At 53.5% G+C, this 21,092-nt stretch overlaps 2 protein-coding genes across 2 annotated transcripts; both read right to left on the bottom strand.

Annotated features, from left to right (window-relative positions):
* Nucleotides 1-2,933: 2,933 nt before the first annotated feature.
* On the bottom strand, nt 2,934-7,895 carry Irf2bp1 (interferon regulatory factor 2 binding protein 1). Its single transcript, XM_041654033.1, has one exon. The coding sequence runs from the start codon at nt 7,494-7,496 to the stop codon at nt 5,742-5,744; it is 1,755 nt and encodes a 584-aa protein (XP_041509967.1). The 5' UTR covers nt 7,497-7,895; the 3' UTR covers nt 2,934-5,741.
* Nucleotides 7,896-10,357: 2,462 nt separating this feature from the next.
* LOC121449088 (Myb related transcription factor, partner of profilin) lies at nt 10,358-20,636 on the bottom strand. The gene is made up of 3 exons (XM_041653296.1): nt 20,566-20,636; nt 19,319-20,096; nt 10,358-11,646 (listed from the first exon to the last, which is right to left on the bottom strand). The coding sequence occupies exons 2-3, from the start codon at nt 19,821-19,823 to the stop codon at nt 10,979-10,981; spliced, it is 1,173 nt and encodes a 390-aa protein (XP_041509230.1). The 5' UTR covers nt 19,824-20,096; nt 20,566-20,636; the 3' UTR covers nt 10,358-10,978.
* Between the last annotated feature and the right edge of the window lie 456 nt (nt 20,637-21,092).

Raw genomic sequence — 21,092 nt, 5'->3', positions numbered from 1 at the left:
GGGTGGGGGGAATATGAGAACACAGAGGGCTGAGTTGTGGGGCTGAAGTGACATAGTCTAAGGAAAAGCCCTGTGGGTGGGAAACTGAGGCTAGGGGTCCCATAGAGCTTCGGCACAGGGCTCTATGGGACACTTTGAGATGAGATAATCACCATTGAGGTGGCCCCAGCTGTTGGGCCAAGCAGCCCACACCTGTGTGTCTCTGTACTCAGGAGGCAGAGAGGCAGGAGGGTTACTGGTTTGGGGCCAACCTAGGTTACATGTGAGTATGTATCTCTTAAGGAGAAAAAAACAACAAGAAGTAATGAGAAATTTAAATAACCCTTGTCTAGGGCCCCTTACTTTATTATGGGGAAAAAACTGAGGGAGAAAGGTGCCTTGACCTTAGTCACACAGCTAATTATTGGGGTGCTAGGCAGGCCATGAGGCCGAGATGCAGTGCCCTGGACTTCCACCTATTCAAGAGGATACCTTCCACTTCCTGCCTCACACACAGAAGCCAGCTTGGGGCAGTACACGTGTGTGTGTGTGTGTGTGTGTGTGTGTGTGTGTGTGTGTGTGTGTGAGAGAGAGAGAGAGAGAGAGAGAGTCGTGTCTGTCATACAGCTCTATATATTTATTTCTTAGCGTCATTTTGATGTTGCTCTTCTTTAGTTCTGTGATGAGTATCTCAGCATAGTGGTGTGTGTGTTTCCGTATCTTTGTCACTGTCTTGTTCCTTGTCATCGTGTCTGTCACCTTTATCTGTCACTTTCTATGTGCAGCATGGTGTCTCTGTCCCTCAGACCTGTCACTCAGATCTGCCTATATTGGTCACTGTGCGTCACTGTGTCTGTCCACGAATGTGTCACCATCTACCCTGGTGCCAGTGTCGCTCAGGCCACAGGTGGGCGTGTCGGGCCTATTGGTGCCAGGACTGCGGCCCGGCCCTGCCTACCCTGGCTGCTGTGGTCCAGGCTGGACGCCTGTTTGCCATGCCTGCCTCAGGTAAACATGAGGATCCGGAGGCCCAGGGCACCTCCCTCACCTCTGCTCCTTACCCTTAGAGCTGCTCCCAGCCCAGCTGGCCCACAGCCCACTGCTGTGGCCCCAGGTCCCTGCACCTACAGTCCCGGTTTTGGCCTCAGCCTGGTCTCCTTCGCTCCGTCTCTGTCTTTCTCTCTCTCTCTCAGCAGTGGTTCTCAGCCTCCCTAATGCTGAGGCCCTTTAATACAGTTCCTCATATGGTGCCCGCCAGCCATAAAATCATTTTCATTGCTACTCATAATTGTCATTGTCATTTTGCTACTGTTATGAATCGTAATGTAAATATCTGCTATGCATATGTCCCCTGTGAAGAAGGTTGTTGGGTCCCAAAGGGGTCGTGACCCACAGGTTGAGAAGCAGTGCTCCAGGATCTCATGTAGCTTAGGCTAGCCTGGAGTTCACTGTAGCCGGGATGACCTGGACTCCTGTTTCCTCCTCCTCTACTGCCATAATGCTGACATTACAGGCACGAGCCCCCATGCCCAGTTTAGGGGGTGTTCAGGACTGAACCCAGAGCTGCTTTCACACTAGATAAACACTCTATCAAGGGAACTATGTGCCTAGCCTGTTTTTTATTTTATTTTTTTTAATGGAGTGCATGGGGGGGGCAGTTATTTGAGATACATAGCCCAGATTGGTCGGCAAACTCAGTTTGTAGCCCAGGAGAACCCCAAACTCTTGTTCCTCCTAACTTTACCACCCAGGTGCTGGGGTTACAGGCCACCACACCCATATTCCCTGAATTTTAATCTCTTGCTTTCTCTCTGCACCTACTTCCTCTCGCCTGTGTTCCCTGCCACGGCCCTTTTCTGCGTTCTGTCAATCTCTTGCCATCCTTTTCCTTCTCGCCAGCCAGGTTTGTTTCTCAGACTTGTCTCCAGCTTCAGAACCAGCTATTGTGTCTTCCAAGTCTGGGTTCTCCAGCTGCTTTTCTCTTAGTTCAAGTCTTGGCCACAGCGGCAGACTCTGCTGTGCCTTGGCCCTTCAGGGACAGAGCGGCCCCAGCCTCTGGCCCAGCCCGCTGGTATATATAAAAAGGTATATGCACATCTTATTTATATCTGTATGGGGGCAGGAGGGGCAGACACTGGGGCCTTTGTGTAGCCGCTGCCCGCTGCCCGGCACTCCTCTCCCTTCATCTCTGCCACCCGCCCCATTCACTGCCCCCCCCCCTCCACACAAAGGTTCCTGTGGGGCTTGCCAGCTTCCTCTGCCTGCCTTGAGGTGTGAGTGGGCAGGGCACAGGGAGGCAGATGGGGGACCCAGAATTTTTTTTTTCCAGGGCCTAGGTGGTTCTCCCCGTGGTGAAAATTCTGGAAAGAATAGGACTTCTATACCATGTTGCTGTCTGTATCCGTTGTCCCTGGTTGTCCTCAGGTCCATAGGTGGCCTCTCTCCCGGGGGTGGGTCTGCCTGTCCATCTACTTTCTCTGGCTCGTGGCTGCTTGTGTGTGGAACCAGGCAGCTTGCTACCTCAGGACCTTTGCACATGTCAACCACACTGATTTCTCTAGGCTTTAGTTTTCATGAACCTGTTCTAAAGATATCAACCTGAGATCCCTTTGCCTGGCCTATCTTTTCTTATGACCTGCGCCAAGAGCCGCCATGTTTTAAGGCTCCGTGTCTTCCATTTGAATAGTAACTCCTGGGGTGTCTTCCATTTGAATAGTAACTCCTGGGGTCAGAAACTGCTTTTGTGTCCCCGTTCTGAACCGCAGCAGCTTCTGACCCAGGACTTATCACACAATGGTGCATGAGTTTTATTTATTTTTTATTTTTATTTATTTTTTAACCGAGGTCAAGGATTCTGAGTACTTGTGCATCCCTTGGACCATGGTCCAAAATGGGCAGAGCTGGGATGAGGGAGGATAGGGACTGTGGGAGCTCAGAAGCGACCTTCCAGGCAGACTGGCAGTTGGGGAGGTACAGTGAGCAAAGCTGGGAGGGTAAGGAAGAACTAGCCAGGCCGTTTTCACCACGTGGGGAACAACCGAGGATTCAGGACAGGCCTGGCCTTGTACTTCTTCCCAGAGGTCTTCGGCTTTCTCTTTCCGGAAGCTTCCTAGTTTGAACAAGTTTGAAGTCTTAGTGTTGCCTACGTGCTTTCTGTTCTTTTCTCTTTTGCGTTTTGAGATGGACTGTTCCCATGCAGCCCAGGTTGGCCTAGAACTTGTGTTGATGTTTCTGCCTCAGCCTCTTGCATGTAGGGATTATGGCTATCACTCGGCATCCAATCCTCCCAGCTCCCGAGCCTGACTGGCATCTCTGTGCACCTGCCTTTCTCAACCTTTCTGGACATCTCTCCATTAAACTTTCTCTGAGCATTTGTTTTCTTTGGGGCGGGGAGCTGTTTCAAGACAGGGTTTCTCTGTGTAGCCTTGGCTGTCCTGGAACTAGCTCCATAGACCAGGCTGGCCTTGAACTCAGAGATGAACCTGCCTCTGCCTCCCAAATGCTGGGATTAAAGGTGTGTGCCAACACTGCCTGGTTGTTCTCATTCATTTTTGCGGTATTTTTTCCCCATGTCTCTGGCTCAGTGAATTTAAAAAAAAAAAAATTGTAGTGTTGGGATGGAACCCATGGCTTCCCAGATGCTTAGGCAAGTAAGTATTCTACCACCTAGCAAAAGCTTCCCAGACCCTCACTGGGGGATTCTAGGCAGGTCCCACGGAGTCACACACCGAGTCCCCCCACTCTAGGCAGGGTTTCTACCACTTAAGCCCCACTCCCAACCCTTACCAACAGGCCTCTTGTTCCTCTCTCTCACCTCTGCTGATTCCCACATTTTCTGGATCTTTCTGTAGAATTTTTCTTATTCTGCCTACTCCCCGGTTCCCAAACAAACCCCAAATCCCTCCGCCCTAACCCCACCTGACCACTGGGGAAAGGGGGACTGACCCAGCCTCCCCCCCCCACCTGCACAGGTCAGCACGTCTGTTCTGTTAATAGTTAACCCAACCTCTATCTAAAATACACAGCAGCCAGGCTGGGGGTGACTCCCCTGCCCCCCACCCACCTACCAGCTGCTCTTAAAGGACCAGGTGTCTTCCACAGCTGTGAGCCCTTCCTGGAGCAGAGTGGCCAGGTGTGAGGAGGCCTCTATTCCTGAGGTTTTAGGGGGAGGGTGAAAGCCCCACTACTTGGGGCTGCAGCCCTGGATCAGCTAGACTTTTGAAGGAGGGGCCCTCCATCCAGCACCACCCCTGGTGTGGTTTATCACCTGGTGTATTTAATCAGAGATGGTTTTCCCAGCCCTGCCCTGAGCCCCAGGCTATAAGTGCCGGGGTTGCCTGAGCACTGGGGTAGGGGGGACGGAACCCTTGAGCCCAAGAACTCAGAAGATAGTGGGATGTGTGCATGTGATATGTATTTAAGTGAATGGGGAGGGGGACCCTGGTAGTACACCGACGAGCATGTGACAGTTCGTGTTCAGGTTAGGGAACATCTGGGAGGACGATTGGGAGCACCCTTGGGTCTCAGAGCTGAGCATTGTGCAGTGGTGAAGACACAACCCCCGACTCTCACTGTGCAGGTATCACCCCTGTGGCTCCGCATTCCAATCCTTCCCCTAATCTCCCAGTAAGGGTCACAGTAGGAATGGGGCAGGGTTCCTGGGGCCATCCTCTCTTTTTAACCCCTGTTTTGCCACAACCTACTTAGGCCCCAGACCCCGCCCCCTGACGTCAGGGAGCAGGAAATCCTGGTTAATGATCAGTCACCCAGGACAGGTGCGGGACAAGGCCGCGCACACATCAGAAGCAGCCGCGGCGGGTGAGAGCCTTTTACTTAGCTCCTGGGTGTTCTAAGGTGGCCGCCATGTCCCCAGATGAAGGATGCGAGGAAGTTTCTCATTCTCAGGAGTGTCCACCTCTCGGACACCATCTGAAGTAAGAAGCCATCACCCTGCTTTTACGCATCTTATTTGCTCGGGAAGGTAAAGCTTACTTTCTCCGTGGGCAGTTCCCCTAGAAACGTACCTTCGGATAAATTGCCCTAGGAAGCCTCCTGCTTCCTTTCCACATTCAGAGTATCGGCCACCTACAGCGCATACCATTCCTATTCCCGGGCTTGTCTGTGGTCCCCAGGCAAGAGCCAAACCCTGTCAAAACCTCAGTTCCATCGTTTGCAAAACCGGCCTCGACTACACCTTTTAATGAGAGCACAGCAAATGTACACTACAAACAGCCGCCCGCTGGACAAAGGGCGCCACCTAGTGGTCACATCGCAGAAGTCCGCTCTCTCGCAGGACACGTCCAGTCCCGAAGGGGGCGCAGCATCTCACACAACTAAAGGGACCAAGTAGGGGGAAAAAAAAAAAAAACCCCAACCCATCTTTCGGTTTATTGAAGGAGGAAAAGGGTGGGAGGGTGCAATAAAATGCTTTTGCTTCATTTATAAAGAGCAAGTACTCAGGAGGTCCCTTCTCAAGGACAAGTGGGGTACCTCTCCCCCAACTACCAACAGCATAAAAGCCAAGCCAAGAAAGGAGAAGGTAATCGGAGGGGCCCAGGAACTCCAAACACCAGCTCTGACAGGAGCCACAAGCTCTACCCCCACCCACAATGTATCTACCCCAGGGGATCCATCCGGGCAGGGAAAGAGGGTATATACACAGGTTAGGGTGGTACCAGGTTGGGTGCGGTAGGGAATAATTTATCCGCAACTGCGGTGGGTGGGCAAGGGGGAGGGGAAAGTAGCCTGATGGCACTGATGGCCTAGGGGTCCCTTTCTTTCTTGACCTTGATATCTCCAGCAAGGATGGTAGCAATCTCGCCCTGCATAAAGGCCCAGGGGACAGAGGAGCCCACCAGCGGACACTTGTCTCCGCTGGGGCAGTACACCTCTCCAGCTGGGCCCTGCGCCTTGATGAATTCTCGGGAGCAAGGAAAGCAGAACTTGTGTCCGGGTACTGAGGGACACTGCACGAAGTGGGTGTCTTCCAGCCTCTCTCTGCACAGGGTACAGCACAAGGGGGCTCCAGGGGTCGCCCCTGTGCCGCTACCACCCCCGCTGACAGCTTCAGCCCCCGCCGTGGGGCTAACTTCTGCCTCTCCGTTGCGCGCCACCAGGCGATGCTGGGTTGGTGGTTGGGTCGTGGAGGAAGCTGCCGGGCTAGCGCCACCTGTACGCACAGAGCCTCCACCCCCACCAGCGTCCTTCGGTGAGTGGCCCAGGGCCTCGGCTACATTCTTGAGGGCAGCAATGGGTGAGGGTACACCAGGTGTGTCTGTAGAGTATGGACCACCTGGTGCCACCCAGTGCCGCTGCTGCTGTTCCTCTGTAGTCATCTTCCCAGCTGATTCGCCCTCGGGCTCAGGGGATGCCTTGCGCCGGCGAGGCGTGGGTGCCAGGTTCCGGGATGGGGCTCGAGGTGGTGGGCCACACAGAGCAGCTGGGGCCGGTTCTGGGTACTGCTGGGGCAGGGCCTCCGCAGGAGCAGGCTCTCGGAAGCTGCGGACCCCATCGGTAAGCAGCTCTCCCAACTGGCGCCATTCCCCTGAGCCATGGCGGCGTTCATATTCGAGGTACTTGAAGCCCGATGAGGCCAAGGCCTTGCCCGGCTCTCGAAGAGCATCATGAAACATCTGGCGAGCCACCGCAAGGACCCCTGCATACACATTGCCAGAACCACAGGGGTATTCAGTGAAGAGCTTCAGCTCGAACTCGTAGCCAGGAGGTCGGGCAGTGGCATCAAAGGCGAACACCCTTCCCACCAGCCCGTGGTCCTTCTTGAAGCGGACATTGAAAGGGGCACAGGCGGACAGCGCCAATAGCTGTTCTCGCACAGCCTTGGGACGCCCATGCCACTCCTCCGCCCGGCCCCTCATGGCCTCGTTCAGTTCTGCCAAACAGTCCGCATTCCTCTGCTGCTTCTCCTTCTCGAAATCAGAGCCGAAAAGTGGACGAGCGGGGCTTAAGCCAGGTGCCAGCGTCAAGGCTCGGCCTCCGAGGCCAGACACTGCAGCTGCCAGCAGCCCGGGGGGCATCAAGCTGGGGATGGAGCCAAGCAAAGCCCTGCGTGCCCCTTCCGCCACGGCCTCCTCGCGGCCCAGCCCGTTGGCCAGGCGAGACCCCAGGGTGTACTCCAAAGCCGGCGAAGGCAGCGCCAGGCGGCTGGATGAAGTAGCCCTGTCATAGCGGTCCGGGCCTGAGACGCTACCTCCGGTCCCCGATGGCTGCGCCTGGGCCTGCGGGGGTGGCAACTGGGAGCCCTGGGAGCCCGTGGTGGCCAGGTCCTTGGAGGTCGGATGCTTGAGAGCCGGGGGTCCCGGCGAGCGGCCCTCAGGGAGCACGTGGCTGCGCTTGAGCTGGCGGGCGGCGTCGATGAGCAGCTCGATGCGGTCCGCGCCCTCGAAATTCACGCATCCACGGCACACGGCCTCGCTGAAGTCCCACACCATGGCCCACGGCATCTTGGGCAGGTCGCACAGGTAGCACCACTGGCGGCGGGACGCTTGCACGGACGCCATGGCGCCCCCCGGAGCGCCGCCAGGTGCCCCCGCTGTGCACCCTCCGCCCACGTTCGTCGAGCCCGGGGACGGGCGCGCGAGCCACTCAGTCTGGCCTCCGGCTCGGCCTCCCCGCCGGATTCAGGCCCGGCCCCCCTTCCCCGCCCCCTGGGCCCTCAGCCTTTTTTTTTTCCTCCTCACTCCCGCCTCCCGTGGAAAAGGCAAGCCACGAGCACGCACGTCGGCGCCCCCGTCCGGTCCGCGCCGTGAGCCGAGATGCACAGCTCCAGCTCTTTGATGGGCCTCGGGTGCCGCCGCCCCGGGCTCCCGCCTCTCGCGCTGCTGCCGACGCCGCTGCAACGGCCACCACCGCCGCCTCCACCTCCTTCTTCTGCCCCAGAGGCCGCTTCGCAGGGAAAGTTACATAACGCGAGGGCAAAGCCTTCTGGGAAATGTAGTCCCGTTGGGGCTGCTTCTTAAAGGGAACTGGGCAGAAAGCAGTGGCGGGAAGAGTGGGCGCGCGCAGTCTTCTGCATGCTTAATCTTCAATGTGCTTCGCCAAGAAGCCGGGGTTCGCACACAAGGTTTACGGGACGGATCATGGATTCAGAAATGCTTGGAGCGGACAAGTTCGAGGCATGCAATCCCCCCCCCCCTTTTTCTTTTTTTGGGTTTTTCGAGACAGGGTTTCTCTTTGGTTTTGGAGCCTGTCCTGGAACTAGCTCTTGTAGACCAGGCTGGTCTCGAACTCACAGATATCCGCCTGCCTCTGCCTCCCGAGTGCTGGGATTAAAGGCGTGCACCACCACCGCCCGGCATCCCCTTCTTTTTTGAGATTTGAATTTATTCTTTAGCTTAGGCTGGCCTAAAGGCTAGCCTTTGTAGCCTAGGCTGGTTTCAGACTTGCTGCAATCCTTCTGCTTCAGCTTCCCTAGTGTTGGGATTACAGTCCTGAGACTCCATACCCAGAACCCGGCAAACATTCTCTGCTCTGACTTGCTGAGCAGTTTTAGAGAAAAGTCTTGCCCTCTCTGAGAATCCCGCCCCTTCAGAAGGGCCAATGACGGGTTAGGAAGGCAGCAGCAGTTTGAGATGGGGCGGAGAGGTTCTGATTGGATGGTTTTAAGTTTAAGGGACCGGGAAACAGGCAAGTGTCCTGGAGAGGGGTGTCTACTTGGCACTTTGTCGTCCCCCGGAGTCCTTAGCCTCGAGGGAGGCCCACTGGCAACAGGATGAGAAGAGAGAGGGCTGAAGGCTTCAGAGCCAGGGCCTTATCTGTTAAAGGAGGGGCACTGAGCGCCTTCCAATTCTGCTCCAGCTGTGCACGCGCTTTGGTCTTCAAAGGGTTACACAGTCAGCTTCCCCGCGCTCCCCCCAATTTCACTACAATTCCCAAAATGCTCTGCAAGACGGACGAAATGACGCACTTCCTCTGCTTGGAAGGTTGGGGGAGGCCTTCCCGATTCTTGCCCCCCCCTCTCCGCTTTGCTAAAGGGAATCTTTCCCCCCCCTCCCACCATGGGAATGGGGTGGGGGTGCTTGGACTTGGATTGGGAGATCCTAGAGGTGGTTGCAGGGAGGGCAACGCCAGACCCTCAAATGCTTAATGACCTGGTGGGCCCCATCTGCCTCTGGGTACCCCATGTTTTCTCAGATTATGGGGGAGAAGCGATGTATGTCGTCAGGTTTTTGTTTACATCAGCCTTTTCCCTTCACTCGGCCTGGGTCCCCGCTGATGCTCCCAAGAAATATCTTGAGTATGTTGTCAATTTGCATTCAATCATCCGGGTTTGCACTCCGTAGAAGCTGCCTGCTTTCTCACCTCATCCCAGGGTTGTCACAGCAGCCCTGGAGTTCTGCTATTTCAGCGTCACAATTTTACCTACCACCTGCACTACTATTTTAACACTTTTCTCCTTTAAGCGAATTGCCTATTTTCGTCGTTTCCTGGGAGATACTATGTTCGCAACCATTGGTTTCGTGTACTACTGTTTATTTACTTTCTCTTGCTTATTCTTGGTGCTGGGATGGAATCCAGGGCCTTATGCTAAGTGTTCTGCCGCGGAGAAGTACTACCAGCCGTATTTTTTTTTGTTTTGAGACTGGGTCTCACTAAGTGGCCCAGGCTGGCGTGAAGCTTTAGATCCTCCGGCGGGCTGAGATTTCAAAAATACTTAAATAAGCCTGGCTTCAATTTTTTCTTTTATAAAAACAGGCTTCGCAGGCTAACCGGTGGTGGTGCACACTTTTAATCCTAGTACTCCGTAGGCAGAGGCCGGCGGTTATCTGAGTTCGAGGCCAGCCTGGTCTACAGAATGAGTTCCAGGACAGCCAATACTACAGAGAAATCGTGTCTAGAAAAACCAAAACCAAAACAAAAAAAAAAAAAAAAGAAACAACAGTTTGGCCTTGAACTCCTGTCAGCCTATTACTGAATTGCAAATGTACGCCGTGATCCCCTGCTCTAAATTCTTACAATTGTAAACGCCTATTTTTAAATTCTGTGTAGTTCTTGGGAATCTGACCCTCAGGCAACTGTCTTTACCGGAGTCATCCATCCAAGCTGCTTTAACGAACTGCTCTCCTAACACAGGCCTGCATGAATGTTAACTAATCTCAAATTTGAAACATAGGTTGAAAACCTTTTTTGGGGGGGGATGCAGGGTGTCGTTATTGTTGTTCAGGCTGTCCTCAAAGTCAGTTTCTTGCCCTCAGCCATCTGAGCAGCTGGGATCACAACCTTCACTCTGGGCTTCCATACCAGGGTCAGTTAAGGCTTTTAGAAAGACAAGTTCAGGAGGTGTGGCCTGCAGAGGATGAAGGGAATAGTCTTAAATGCTGTGCTCTCACCCAAGGCCTGTCTCAGAGCCCAAAGTTGATTGTATGAAAATAAGTTTATTGACTTCTTGTCAGCACTGAGAAGAAAAGGGGGAGCTGAGCTGGGGAGGTCAGACACACGACACAGCAACGGGAGGCAGAGGACCCAACCTATACCTCCCCCATCAGAATCCCGCCTCCCCCTCCCGAAAGGAAGTGGTCCTCTTCTACATTCTCATTTGTCTAGCAAACGCCCAACCCTTCCGAAGTCGGCTGGGGGAGTGGGGATGTCCGCACGCGGCTGGGGGAGTGGGGATGTCCGCACGCGTTGCTTCTCTTCAAGACAAGAACAGCAACTCTTAGGCAAAGGGGCATGTCGCAGAGCCAGGAGGTCCCCCTCCCACCCCACATGGGGCAATATAACAACATAAAATTGATGGCTTACAAGTTGGGGGTTACAGGAGGCAGTCAGGCAGACACCACTGTACCAGAGAAAGGGGCTGAGGGCTTCCCACCCAGGGAACCCACTCAGAGAATCAGGCACTAACTAGCACAGGAAGTGGGGTGCTCACTTCCCTAGAGCAGGAAGCCAGGGTGCAGCTAGGATGGGCAAAGAGCAGCTTCCTCCTCGACTGTGCCAAGCAGGGAGAGGGGGTTGCAGGCAGGAGCGTAGACGGGAGTAGATTTCACGGAGACTTCCAGCGACTCCGCCTCTTCCGTGTAGGGAAGCCTTTCTTCCTTTTGTGTGGTGGTGAGTCGTGGAGGAGTACTGGTGGAGCTGGGGGTGGTTTGGGCACCCCTTCCTCGCTTCTAGGGGAGATGATCACTCCCCTAGCTGCTACTACAGCCCCATCCACGACAGCAGCTACCACGGACACAGGCTCTGAGGGGACCTCCACCTTGGGGGCAGGTGGTGGAAGAACTGGCTTGGGAGGTGGGGGCGGAGGCGGAGGCGGGGGCGAAGGCTGCGGGTCAGCTGGGGTTCCCGGCAGAAGGGGTAACAGGGCGCTGAGGGCCTCGCTCAGTTTGGCCAGTCCCTGCCGAAGGGTGCCAGCCAGCTCCCTGATGGCATTGGCAGTCTCCTGCTGAGCCCGCAGAAAGTCCAGGGACTGTTCTGGGGCTGAGGTGGGCCGAGGAGGTGGTGGGCTAGGGGATGAAGGTGCCACTTGGGCCAGCGGCGTGGGTGGCGGTGGAGGGGCAGGGAGAGGTGAAGACAAGGCCAGGCGGGGCAGCTGGACAGGCTGCATGGCTGCAGGGGACGGGGACTCACCCTCCTTGGCTTCAGGGACATTGCAAGAGGGCCGGGCAGAGGACTCTGGGCTGCTGGAGCCCCCTTTGCTCTGGGCTGCGGTATCTGTAAAGAGAGAGACCTTGGGTAAGTTGTAATGAGTCTGCAAGGCTTCATTTCCCGATTTGGCTTCCTGGCCCCCAGAACAATCTCAGTTCCTTCCTCCTCTGATGAAACAGGGTCTCTAACCTGCAAGTCCTGACCCTCTTGCTTCAGCTTCTAAACGCGGGTAGTACAGGTGGGCTCTACCATACCTGGCTTGACTTTGCCTTTTAGACATGCTGGCACACACCCGTTAACCCAACTGCTTAGGAAGCCAAAGCCAGAAGGAGATTGAGAAGCTGAATGCCTGCATCCACTGCTCACCCAACTTGGATTATATTACACCATATACACCCCTTAAAAAACAACAACCAAACACCCTAAGATCTCTTCCACCCTAGGAAACACACACCCCCCAAAACCCGAACAGCTATCAAGACTCATGCCTGAAATATTTGTATTCTGGAGCATGAAGCCGGAGGATTGGTTGGCGCTCAATCTGGGATGTATAGAGAGACTGTGTCTCAAAAACAAGAAAACAAAACAAAACACCAAACCCAGTTGTAATACCACCCAAGTTAGAGCATGTCAAGAGAACAGAGGCCTGTGACATCAGTCTCTGAATGCAGAGTCGTCGATGCATTAAACCTGGTGGCCAGCTTCAGAGGACAAAAGCCTTCAAAGTCTTGCTGTCCCCGTAGGTAGCAAGAGGCTCTGTGTGCTCCCCAGAGTTCAGAATCATCTGGACACTCACCATTCACCTCTCAGCTGGAGTCCCTGGAGAGGAGACAAGAATGGCTGGCACGCTGGCCACACTTCCTGGAAGCTCTCTCCAGCCATGAAGGCAGGGGAAGGGCTTCCTAGTTCTGTCCCTGCCTGCTGGGCTTCCCAACCTGGGACCTGATTCACACTCTTGGACTTGAACAGTCTGCCGGGAGGACTAAGGTCCTGGGTGACCTGAACCTTTTCCCTGAGCTGGGGACTGGGGCTCTCTAGTCTTCAGGGGGAATTCTTCGAGTCTGTGCACTGTCTACTGACACTCCCAACTCAGCACTGAGCTCCTGACCTTCCTCTTCCACCCCTGCCTCAGAGACAGCCGCTCCATCCTTTAGCTGGGGCTAAAGTACGTCCTTCATTCATTCCCCGTTCTTTTCCTATGCTGGCGCTGGAAGAGTGTTTCATTCATGCTAGGTGTGTGCTCCATCAGCAGCCTGTGTCAGGGAGTGCAGGAGTGTACATGTGTGAGGGATATGTGCACCCATGTGGACGTGGACTGTCCAACTCATCAGCAGCCTGTGTCAGGGAGTGCTCTGTGTGGGTGTGCAGGAGTGTACATGTGTGAGGGATATGTGTACCCATGTGGACGTGGGCTGTCCAACTCATCAGCAGCCTGTGTCAGGGAGTGCTCTGTGTCAGGGAGTGCAGGAGTGTACATGTGTGAGGGATATGTGCACCCATGTGGACGTGGACTGTCCAACTCATTTTTAAGACCGGTTTCTCCTGGACTTTGCTGATTTGGTTTGACTGGCTGGACAACGTGACCCCAGGGTCCTCCTGACTCCACCTCTTGAGTGCTGGGATTTCACTTAAGTGAAGTACACAGGGCTTTTAAGCCTGGGTTCAGAAGACTGAACTCAGAACTTCATACTTCTCTGGCAAAAGCATTACCAACTGAGTTCTTTCTTCAGTCCATTTTAGAAAAATATTTTTAATTTATTTTATTATTTAATCTTGGTTTTTCTTTTTTAAAAAAATATTTATTTATCATATATACATTATTCTGTCTACATGTATGTCTGCATGCCAGAAGAGGGCACCAGACCTCATTACAGATGGTTGTGAGCCACCATGTGGTTGCTAGGAATTGAACTCAGGACCTTTGGAAGAGCAGGCAATGCTCTTAACCTCTGAGCCACCTCTCCAGCCCTCTTGGTTTTTCAAGATAAAGAGTTTCTCTACTTATGTGTCCTGGCTGTCCTCGAACTCTGTAGACCAGGCTGACCTTGAACTCAAGAGACCTACCCACACTCCAGTGCTAGCAGCAAAGGCGCCTGTGACCACCGCCCAGCTACAGGTTTTTTTTTTTTTAAGTTTAATTCTGTATCTGCGTGTCTGTGTGGGTCTGTGCGTGCGAGTACTGACGCTCCAGGCGCCTCGTGGTTCTGAGTGGCTGGCGTGGTTGCTGGGCCCTGAGCCTGTGACCTCTGTAAACAGTGCGGGCTCTTAACTTCTAAGCCACCTCTCCACCTCCCACATTGAGACAGGATTCTGCTGACTTGCCCAGGCTGGCCTTGAACTTCCATCTACTTTAGCCTCCTTTAGTAGCAAAGACCACAGGCCTGCACCTCCACACCCCATGCAGGTATCATTCCACACAAACCGCATTAAATCCAACACCCAATTTAGACTCTTTTGAGTCCAGACCTCTGGCCTTGTCAGATCACTATCATCTCCCTACCGGCTCCCTACCCTCATCCAATGTACCCTCAGTTCCTTCACCATCAGCCTTGTAGGGTACCACTACAACACACCCAGACTCCAGGAAGGCGTCTAGGCACGACCAACAGCATACCGCCTGCTTCCATGTACTGGAAATGTCAGAACAAGCTGATCTACAGATGCAGATAGGAGATCAGTGGCTGCCTAAGGCCCGAGCAATGAGCAACCGGTGTGGTGGCTCCGGGCCTGCAGGCTCTACTGTTATCTCCTTGGCTCTTATCTAAAGTGGCAGCCAGGCCTTTCGCCCTAAGGGATTTCTTCTAGCACTCATTTCCCCTAGGTATGGAATCCCTGTTTGTTGTCTGTCTAATTACTCTTCCTGGGCCCCACCAGCCCAGGCTTCACTGTGCTAGCTGCTGTTTTCCCAGGCTTAGGACTCCAGGCCTCAAGTACTAAGCGGAAGGGGGCGGGCTCTACCACTGAGCCACACCACACCCTAGCCCCTTACTGGAGGATTCTAGGCAGGGCTCTACCACTAAGCAACACCCCAGCCCCTCACTGGGGGATTCTAGGCAGGGCTCTACCACAGAGCTATTGGACAGCCTTCTTTTCCATGTTATTTTTTTTTAATATTTTTATTTATTTATTACGTATACAATATTCTTTCTGTGTGTATGCCTGCAGGCCAGAAGAGGGCACCAGACCTCATTACAGATGGTTGTGAGCCACCATGTGATTGCCGGGAATTGAACTCAGGGCCTTTGGAAGAGCAGGCAATGCTCTTACCCTCTGAGCCATCTCTCCAGCCCCCCATGTTATTTTTTTAAAAAATTATTTCACGCTGGGCAGTGGTGGCACATGCCTTTAATCCCAGCACTCAAGAGGCAGAGGCAGAGTTTGAAGCCAGTCTGGTCTACAAGAGTTAGTTTGAGGAGTGCCTCCAAAGCTACAGAAAAACCCTGTCTCAAAAACCCAAAATAAACAAATAAATAAATATATTTCATATTTACTCATTTGTATTTATGGGGGTTCAGGTACACATGCCATGTTGTACATGTACAAGTCACAAGACAACTTGTTTCAGTCCCAGGGAATTGAACTCATGTTTTGTGGCAAGCACCTTTAACCACTCAGCCACCTCAGAGGCCCTCATTTTGTGTGTGTGTGTGTGTGTGTGTGTGTGTGTGTGTAAGTGCCAGGGGGTGGGATGGGATGGGGTGGTGGTGTATTTGTTGTTGTTTTTCAAGGCAGGGTGTTTCTCAGTTTAACAGTCCTGGCTGTCCTGGAACTCGCTCTGTTAATCAGGCTGGCTTCCAATCACAAAATTTGCCTGTCTCTGCCTCCCAAGTGTTGAGATTAAAAGTAGCTTGGGGGGGGGGGCGCGTCTTTTTGTGTCAGAGCGACAGGATGTTGCTCAGTAGCTCTGGCTGGCCTGGAATTCAGTATGTACAACAGCCAACCTCAGATTTGGGATGATGCTCCTGTATCTATGGGTATGTGCCACCATCCCTGGCTATTACATCTCCTCCAAATACTATGCAGAGATAAGTGATCCCCAGTTCAGTTCCCAGTGCCAGTAAAGATACATTTGGCAAATGTAGGACAAATTCTAATTGGTGGTTTTTTTTGTTTTTTGTTTTTTTTTTTGTCTTTCGAGACAGGGTTTCTCTGTGGCTTTGGAGCCTGTCCTGGAACTAGCTCTGTAGACCAGGCTGGTCTCGAACTCACAGAGATCCGCCTGCCTCTGCCTCCCGAGTGCTGGGATTAAAGGTATGTGCCACCATCGCCCGGCTTTCTCTAATTGTCTTAATAATAAAAACTCGGAGTCAACTATGGGGTGAAAGCTGAAGGGTCAGAGAAGCAGAGTGGTCAGTCATTAGAGCTCTTACCTCTACCAATGCTCAGACCATAGGGGCAATCCTGTCTCAGACTGACTGCCCAGGCTGCACCCGAGCTCCTTTCTCAGCCCAGCCATGTCCCTTCCTGTCTCCACCTCCCTAGTACTGGGATTAAACACACGTTGACTCCCAGATATGGGGATTGTTAAGTGTTAACCACCACTACCTGGCTGTTTCTCTTTTAGACTGATTATTCTTACGTAGCCCAGGGTGGCCTTGAACTCACAAAGATCCATCACCCTCTACCTCCTGAGTGCTGGGATCAAAGGTGTGCGCCACCACTGCCTGGCCTTTATGGCTAACCAGTGGCTTAGTTCTGCACTATGATCTTCAGGCAAGCTTTATTTGTTAGATCACAAACAAAATTATTACTACAAGCAGGCTTCTCACAGCTGCTCAGTGCCCTGCTCCTCTTCTTCCACTATCGATTCCCACTTTAAAGGTTTCACACAGCATTTAGAGGCTAGTTAGGCCAGGTTCTGTGGTGCAGTCCCAACATTCAGGAAGCAGAGGCAGGCAGATCTTGGTGAGTTCAAGGCCAGCCTGATCTACAAAGCGAGTTCCAAGTTGGTGGAGGATACTGTAGTCTCAGGGCCTTTGCATATGTGGTTTTCTGAGGCTGAAAGGCTCTTCCCTCAGATATCCAGCAGGTTATAGTGTAAATATAATACATTATATACACACATTTACATATACATGTATACATATACACACATAGATATACATACAAAATCTTGTGGATATGTATCTAAATTCAAGTTTCTGCTGATGTCACCACCTCCGAGAAGCCCTCCCTGACTCTCCTTACTATACAGCCCATATCACCCTAAATAACTTTTTGGTACAGGGTCTCCATGCAGCCCAGGTTAGCCTCAAAACCTCTCAAGAACTGGGATTTCAGTGTGAGCTGCCCTTCCCTGACTCGATACCCTCTCAGTAGAGAGTATTTCTCTTGTTAGTAGTTATTGTCTAGTGGCACTATGTGGCTATTTGTGGTGTTTCCCCCAACTAGAGCAGCTCCCTAAGGGAGAAGAATTTGTCCTGTCCTCTGCTGTATCTCAGCTTCTACCCCCAGGAAGAGGGTCTCCGTAAACATTTATGAGTGTATAAAAATGAATAAAGTGGAGCCGCACGCCTTTAATCCCAGCACTCGGGAGGCAGAGGCAGTGGATCTCAGTGAGTTCGAGGCCAGCCTGGTCTACAGAGAGAGTTCCAGGGCAGGCTCCAAAGCTACACAGAGAAACCCTGTCTCAAAAATCAAAACAAAAAGGATAAAGTGGCTTCCACCAACTTCTAAAAAAGAAAGGGAGTTCAGGAGATGATTCAGTGGAAACGTGAAGACCAATCCAGAGTCCCAGAGTTCACATGATGGGCAAGCATGGTAGCAAGCCTGGAATTCCAGTCTTGGAAGGCAGAGACAGGGAAACCTCTGGAGCATGCTGACTGGTAGGGGAGCCCACCAGTCAGCTCTGGGTTTGACTGAGTGATCCTGCCTCACAGCCTAAGGTGAGACAGGTGACAATTCCACACATCAACTTTGGGCTTCTCGATGCACATGCATGCGTGCAAACACGAATACCTACCACACAGGATACACGAACATGTAACAAACTACGTGCAAACACGAATACCTACCACACACGACACACAAACATGTAACAAACTACGTGCAAACACGAATACCTACCACCCACGACACACGAACATGTAACAAACTACGTGCGAACATGTAACAAACTACGTGCAAACACGAATACCTACCACCCACGACACACGAACACATAACAAACTTGTTAGTATCCTGGTCTGATAGGACCACTTCACAGAAAGATACTTGATTCAAACTGAGAACACAGGCGGGCATTTCCTGGCTTCCTCACTCCCCTCTACCTGAGCTCCAAGTCCTGACCTTGAGCTCAGGCTCACCTCCTCGGGCTCACCTGTCTTACCCATTAACTTCCCAGTTGCTCAGGGGCAACAATTGCAGGCAGACTACAGGCAAAGACACCACTGAACATCTCTCCGCTGCTGTGTGGCCTCAGGTAGGAAAATGAACCTCTCTGAGTCATATGACTACCTAGCTAAGTGGCCAGTGAGATGCTCAGCATAAAGATGCCTACTCGGCAAGCCTGACAACTTGACTTCGATCCCGAGAACCCAAGGTGGAAAGAGACTTATGAAGAAAAAAATCTCCACAGCAGCTCTTCAGGTATGACCTTGAGGAAGTCACCAGACTTATCCAAGTCTTTGGCTTACAGTGGAGAAGTAGTAAGGACCTCAAACTGTTGACCACGACATCACAAGCTAGTCATGTACTCCAGAGACTCTGAGCAATTTGCCTGTACTGCCACACGAGGTTCTCACTGAAACCCTTGGAGGGAAAAACTTACTTTTCACCCGTGTTTGGCTGGAGCAGAAATGAACTCAGACGCCACCACCCAGCGACAACACTGTAATTAACACTCAGCCTGGACTCTGCCTCTAGGCAGTCCTGGGTCTCCCCCCCCCCCCCCATCTCTCTCTCCTCTTTATTTTCGGGGCTGGAAATGAACTCTTGAGCCCCATGCATGCTGGCCAAATGCTCTACCAGCCCTCTTTCTGCTTTTGGTTTGGCACAAAGTCTCCTGAATCCCAGCTGCTACTGAACTCACACTGAAGACCAAGGCAGACACCGAGGTCCCTGATCCTCCTGCCTCAGCATCTACCGGGGCTGGGAGAAGAGACCAGCCCCACCTATTGAAATCCTGCCTGGCTGCTGGCTGACTTTTCCAGCTATGGACCCCAACTAGGCCTCCTAGGGCTGCTTCCACACCTACCCCTGACAGTTACCAAGTGACTGCCCAACCACCAAAACCAGTCCATTTCCTTTACTAAATCATTATTATTTTTAGAGAAATGGAGTCTCACAGGGCTGAGGTTTGCATTTTATCAATGTACCCAAAGATAACCTTGGTCTTCTAGCACCAACTTCAAGGTATTGGGATTACAGTCATGTGCCACCACACGGATCTATGAAGTGCTGGGGGATTCGACCCAGCGCTAGGAAAGCACTCTACCAGTTGGGCATCCCCAGATAGACCTTGCTCGCCCTTCTTTTGAACCAGTTCTGCTGTAGTACATGCTAGCCTTAAACTCATTTTTCTTCTGCCTTCACCTTCCAATGACTAAAATTACAGGCCCATTGCCACCACGTCTAAATCATATCCTTCCTCTGACCTTAACACCCCAGCTCTAAACAACACCCACCTCCCACAGTTTTTAGGAGACTGATAAACACGACTGAAGGATTTGGGCGTGAACTGCGTACAGTAGGCTTTAGAAGTGTTTGCAGTTGTTACACGAGTGGCTTTGGGACTCACCTGCCCGTCGATCCTGCCTGCGATCCTCGGACAAAACATAGCGTTGCGTACCAGCGGTCGGAGCTTGTGGCTGTGAAGAGGCGGCTGTCGGGGTCTCCTCAGCCCCAGCTCCGGGCCCCGCCACACCCGGCCCCAGAATGGCGAAAATAGTCTCCTCCTCCGCGGAGAAGGAGTCCTCGGCGGCGGGCCCCGCGCCCTGCGTGGAGTGCGGCACTCGGGCGAGCTTCTCCTTGGTGCGGCGCTTGAAATCGTTCCAGCGCTTCTGAACCTCCTGGCCCGTGCGCTTCCAGCTGGTGATGCCGTTGATCTTGCTGGCGATGCTGTCCCACACTCGCCGCCGCTCGGCCACGCTCACCCGACGGCTCTGCGCACCGTAGAGCTGAGGGTAGTGGGCGCGCACCTCCCGGATCAGGATCTGGTTCTCCTCGAAAGAGAACCGCGGTTTACGGAGCCGGGTCGTTTCCTCCGCTTCGCCCGGCGCCGCCGCCGCGGTCGCCGAGGCCATGGCGCCCCCAGACGCCACCGATCGGCTTCTTGGCGCATGGGGGGCGCCGGCTCTGCGGGCAAAGGGTGAACAGCGCTGGCGGGGGCTCGGTGTCCCCGTGTCGCCCCGACACGGGCTTCTCCGGTCCCCTGTGCAAATGGGTGGTGGGAGCGGCGAGCTGCTGAGTGCAATCAGAGGTGCTTACTCGTAGTTGACACCCGCCCAGTGCCCATCTTGTGCTTCACGCGGCCGCCGAATGCCTCGCGGAGGAGTTGATGGATATTGGGGGACAGTCTGGAAGGATGGAGGGAAATGAGCAAAAGTGGAAAGAAGAAAGGAGTCGCTGTAGGAGTTAGAGGAGAACGGGGGCTCAGGGGAATAGGAAAGGGAAAGAGAATCGGGGATGCCCCGGGGGTCGAACACCCATAAGGCTTTGAAGTGATGCCAACCGAGCAATGCAGTAGACAGGGGGCATCCAGATCAGAGGGGAGCGTTGGGGGGCTCTCAGGTCAGTGTCTTATGGTCCCTGAGAGATGTTCAGGAGTAAAGGTGAGATGGGAGCCTCTGGATAAAACGATAAAATATTAAGGCTGAGGGTCTGCAGGGATTGTGTGGGGGTGCTGGGATTGCCTGGAATGAAGGGGAGCTCCGGAAATAACGGGGGTCCTAGATAAGAGGAGAGACCCCCGAAGCTCTTTGGGACTCCAGGAAGAGTTGATGGAGCGCAGAGGATGGGGACCCAGTTGGGTCGTTTGTCACTCACCCGCGCCGCCGCAGCCCCAGCCTGCCGGTGGGTCAGGGCTTCGGCTTCTGCAGCCTCTTCCCTCCCCCCCCCACCTCTCCCTCCCCCTCCGGGCCCCGCCCCCAGTAGCATCGAAAGTCGAGGCGCATGCGCGCTGGGCGAACGCTGTCTCCAGACACCCAGAAAGCCAGGGCTGCGTTCTCTGCACCCTGCCTCTCTGCATGGCGCAAGCGCAGAACTGCTCATCGCTTTGCTTCACCAGAAGGACACGGCTGCGCAGCCGCACACTTAGCTTTGCACTAAGGTCCCTAGGCGTCTCATGCCCAAATGCGCATGTGCAAACCTACAGCGCGCTTGGTTTCGCGGGCACCTTGCCCGCGGTGGTACCCGGGACCCAATGCGGGTGTAGCTGAGGGAGGAGAGATGCTGGAGAGAGCGCTACGACAGAAAGGAGTTTCCTCTTTTTGGGTAGTCTCTTAGCCTACTTTTCTCACTAAACGAAAAGTCTTTTTTTGATAGAGATGGGGAGAGCGGTAGGGGGGGTGGAG

The sequence above is a fragment of the Microtus oregoni genome, unplaced genomic scaffold (genome assembly GCF_018167655.1).
Source record: "Microtus oregoni isolate MIOR12 unplaced genomic scaffold, Mior012 000006F_ref0000085, whole genome shotgun sequence".
NCBI lineage: Eukaryota > Metazoa > Chordata > Mammalia > Rodentia > Cricetidae > Microtus > Microtus oregoni.
This window is presented reverse-complemented; position numbering and strand designations above follow the sequence as displayed.

Coding starts and splice junctions, on each gene's coding strand:
- LOC121449088 (XM_041653296.1), bottom strand. CDS start 19,823: ATGGCCTCGGCGACCGCGGCGGCGGCGCCGGGCGAAGCGGAGGAAACG. Junction 11,647..19,318: donor CAGGCAGGATCGACGGGCAG/GTGAGTCCCAAA, acceptor CTCTCTTTACAG/ATACCGCAGCCCAGAGCAAA.
- Irf2bp1 (XM_041654033.1), bottom strand. CDS start 7,496: ATGGCGTCCGTGCAAGCGTCCCGCCGCCAGTGGTGCTACCTGTGCGAC.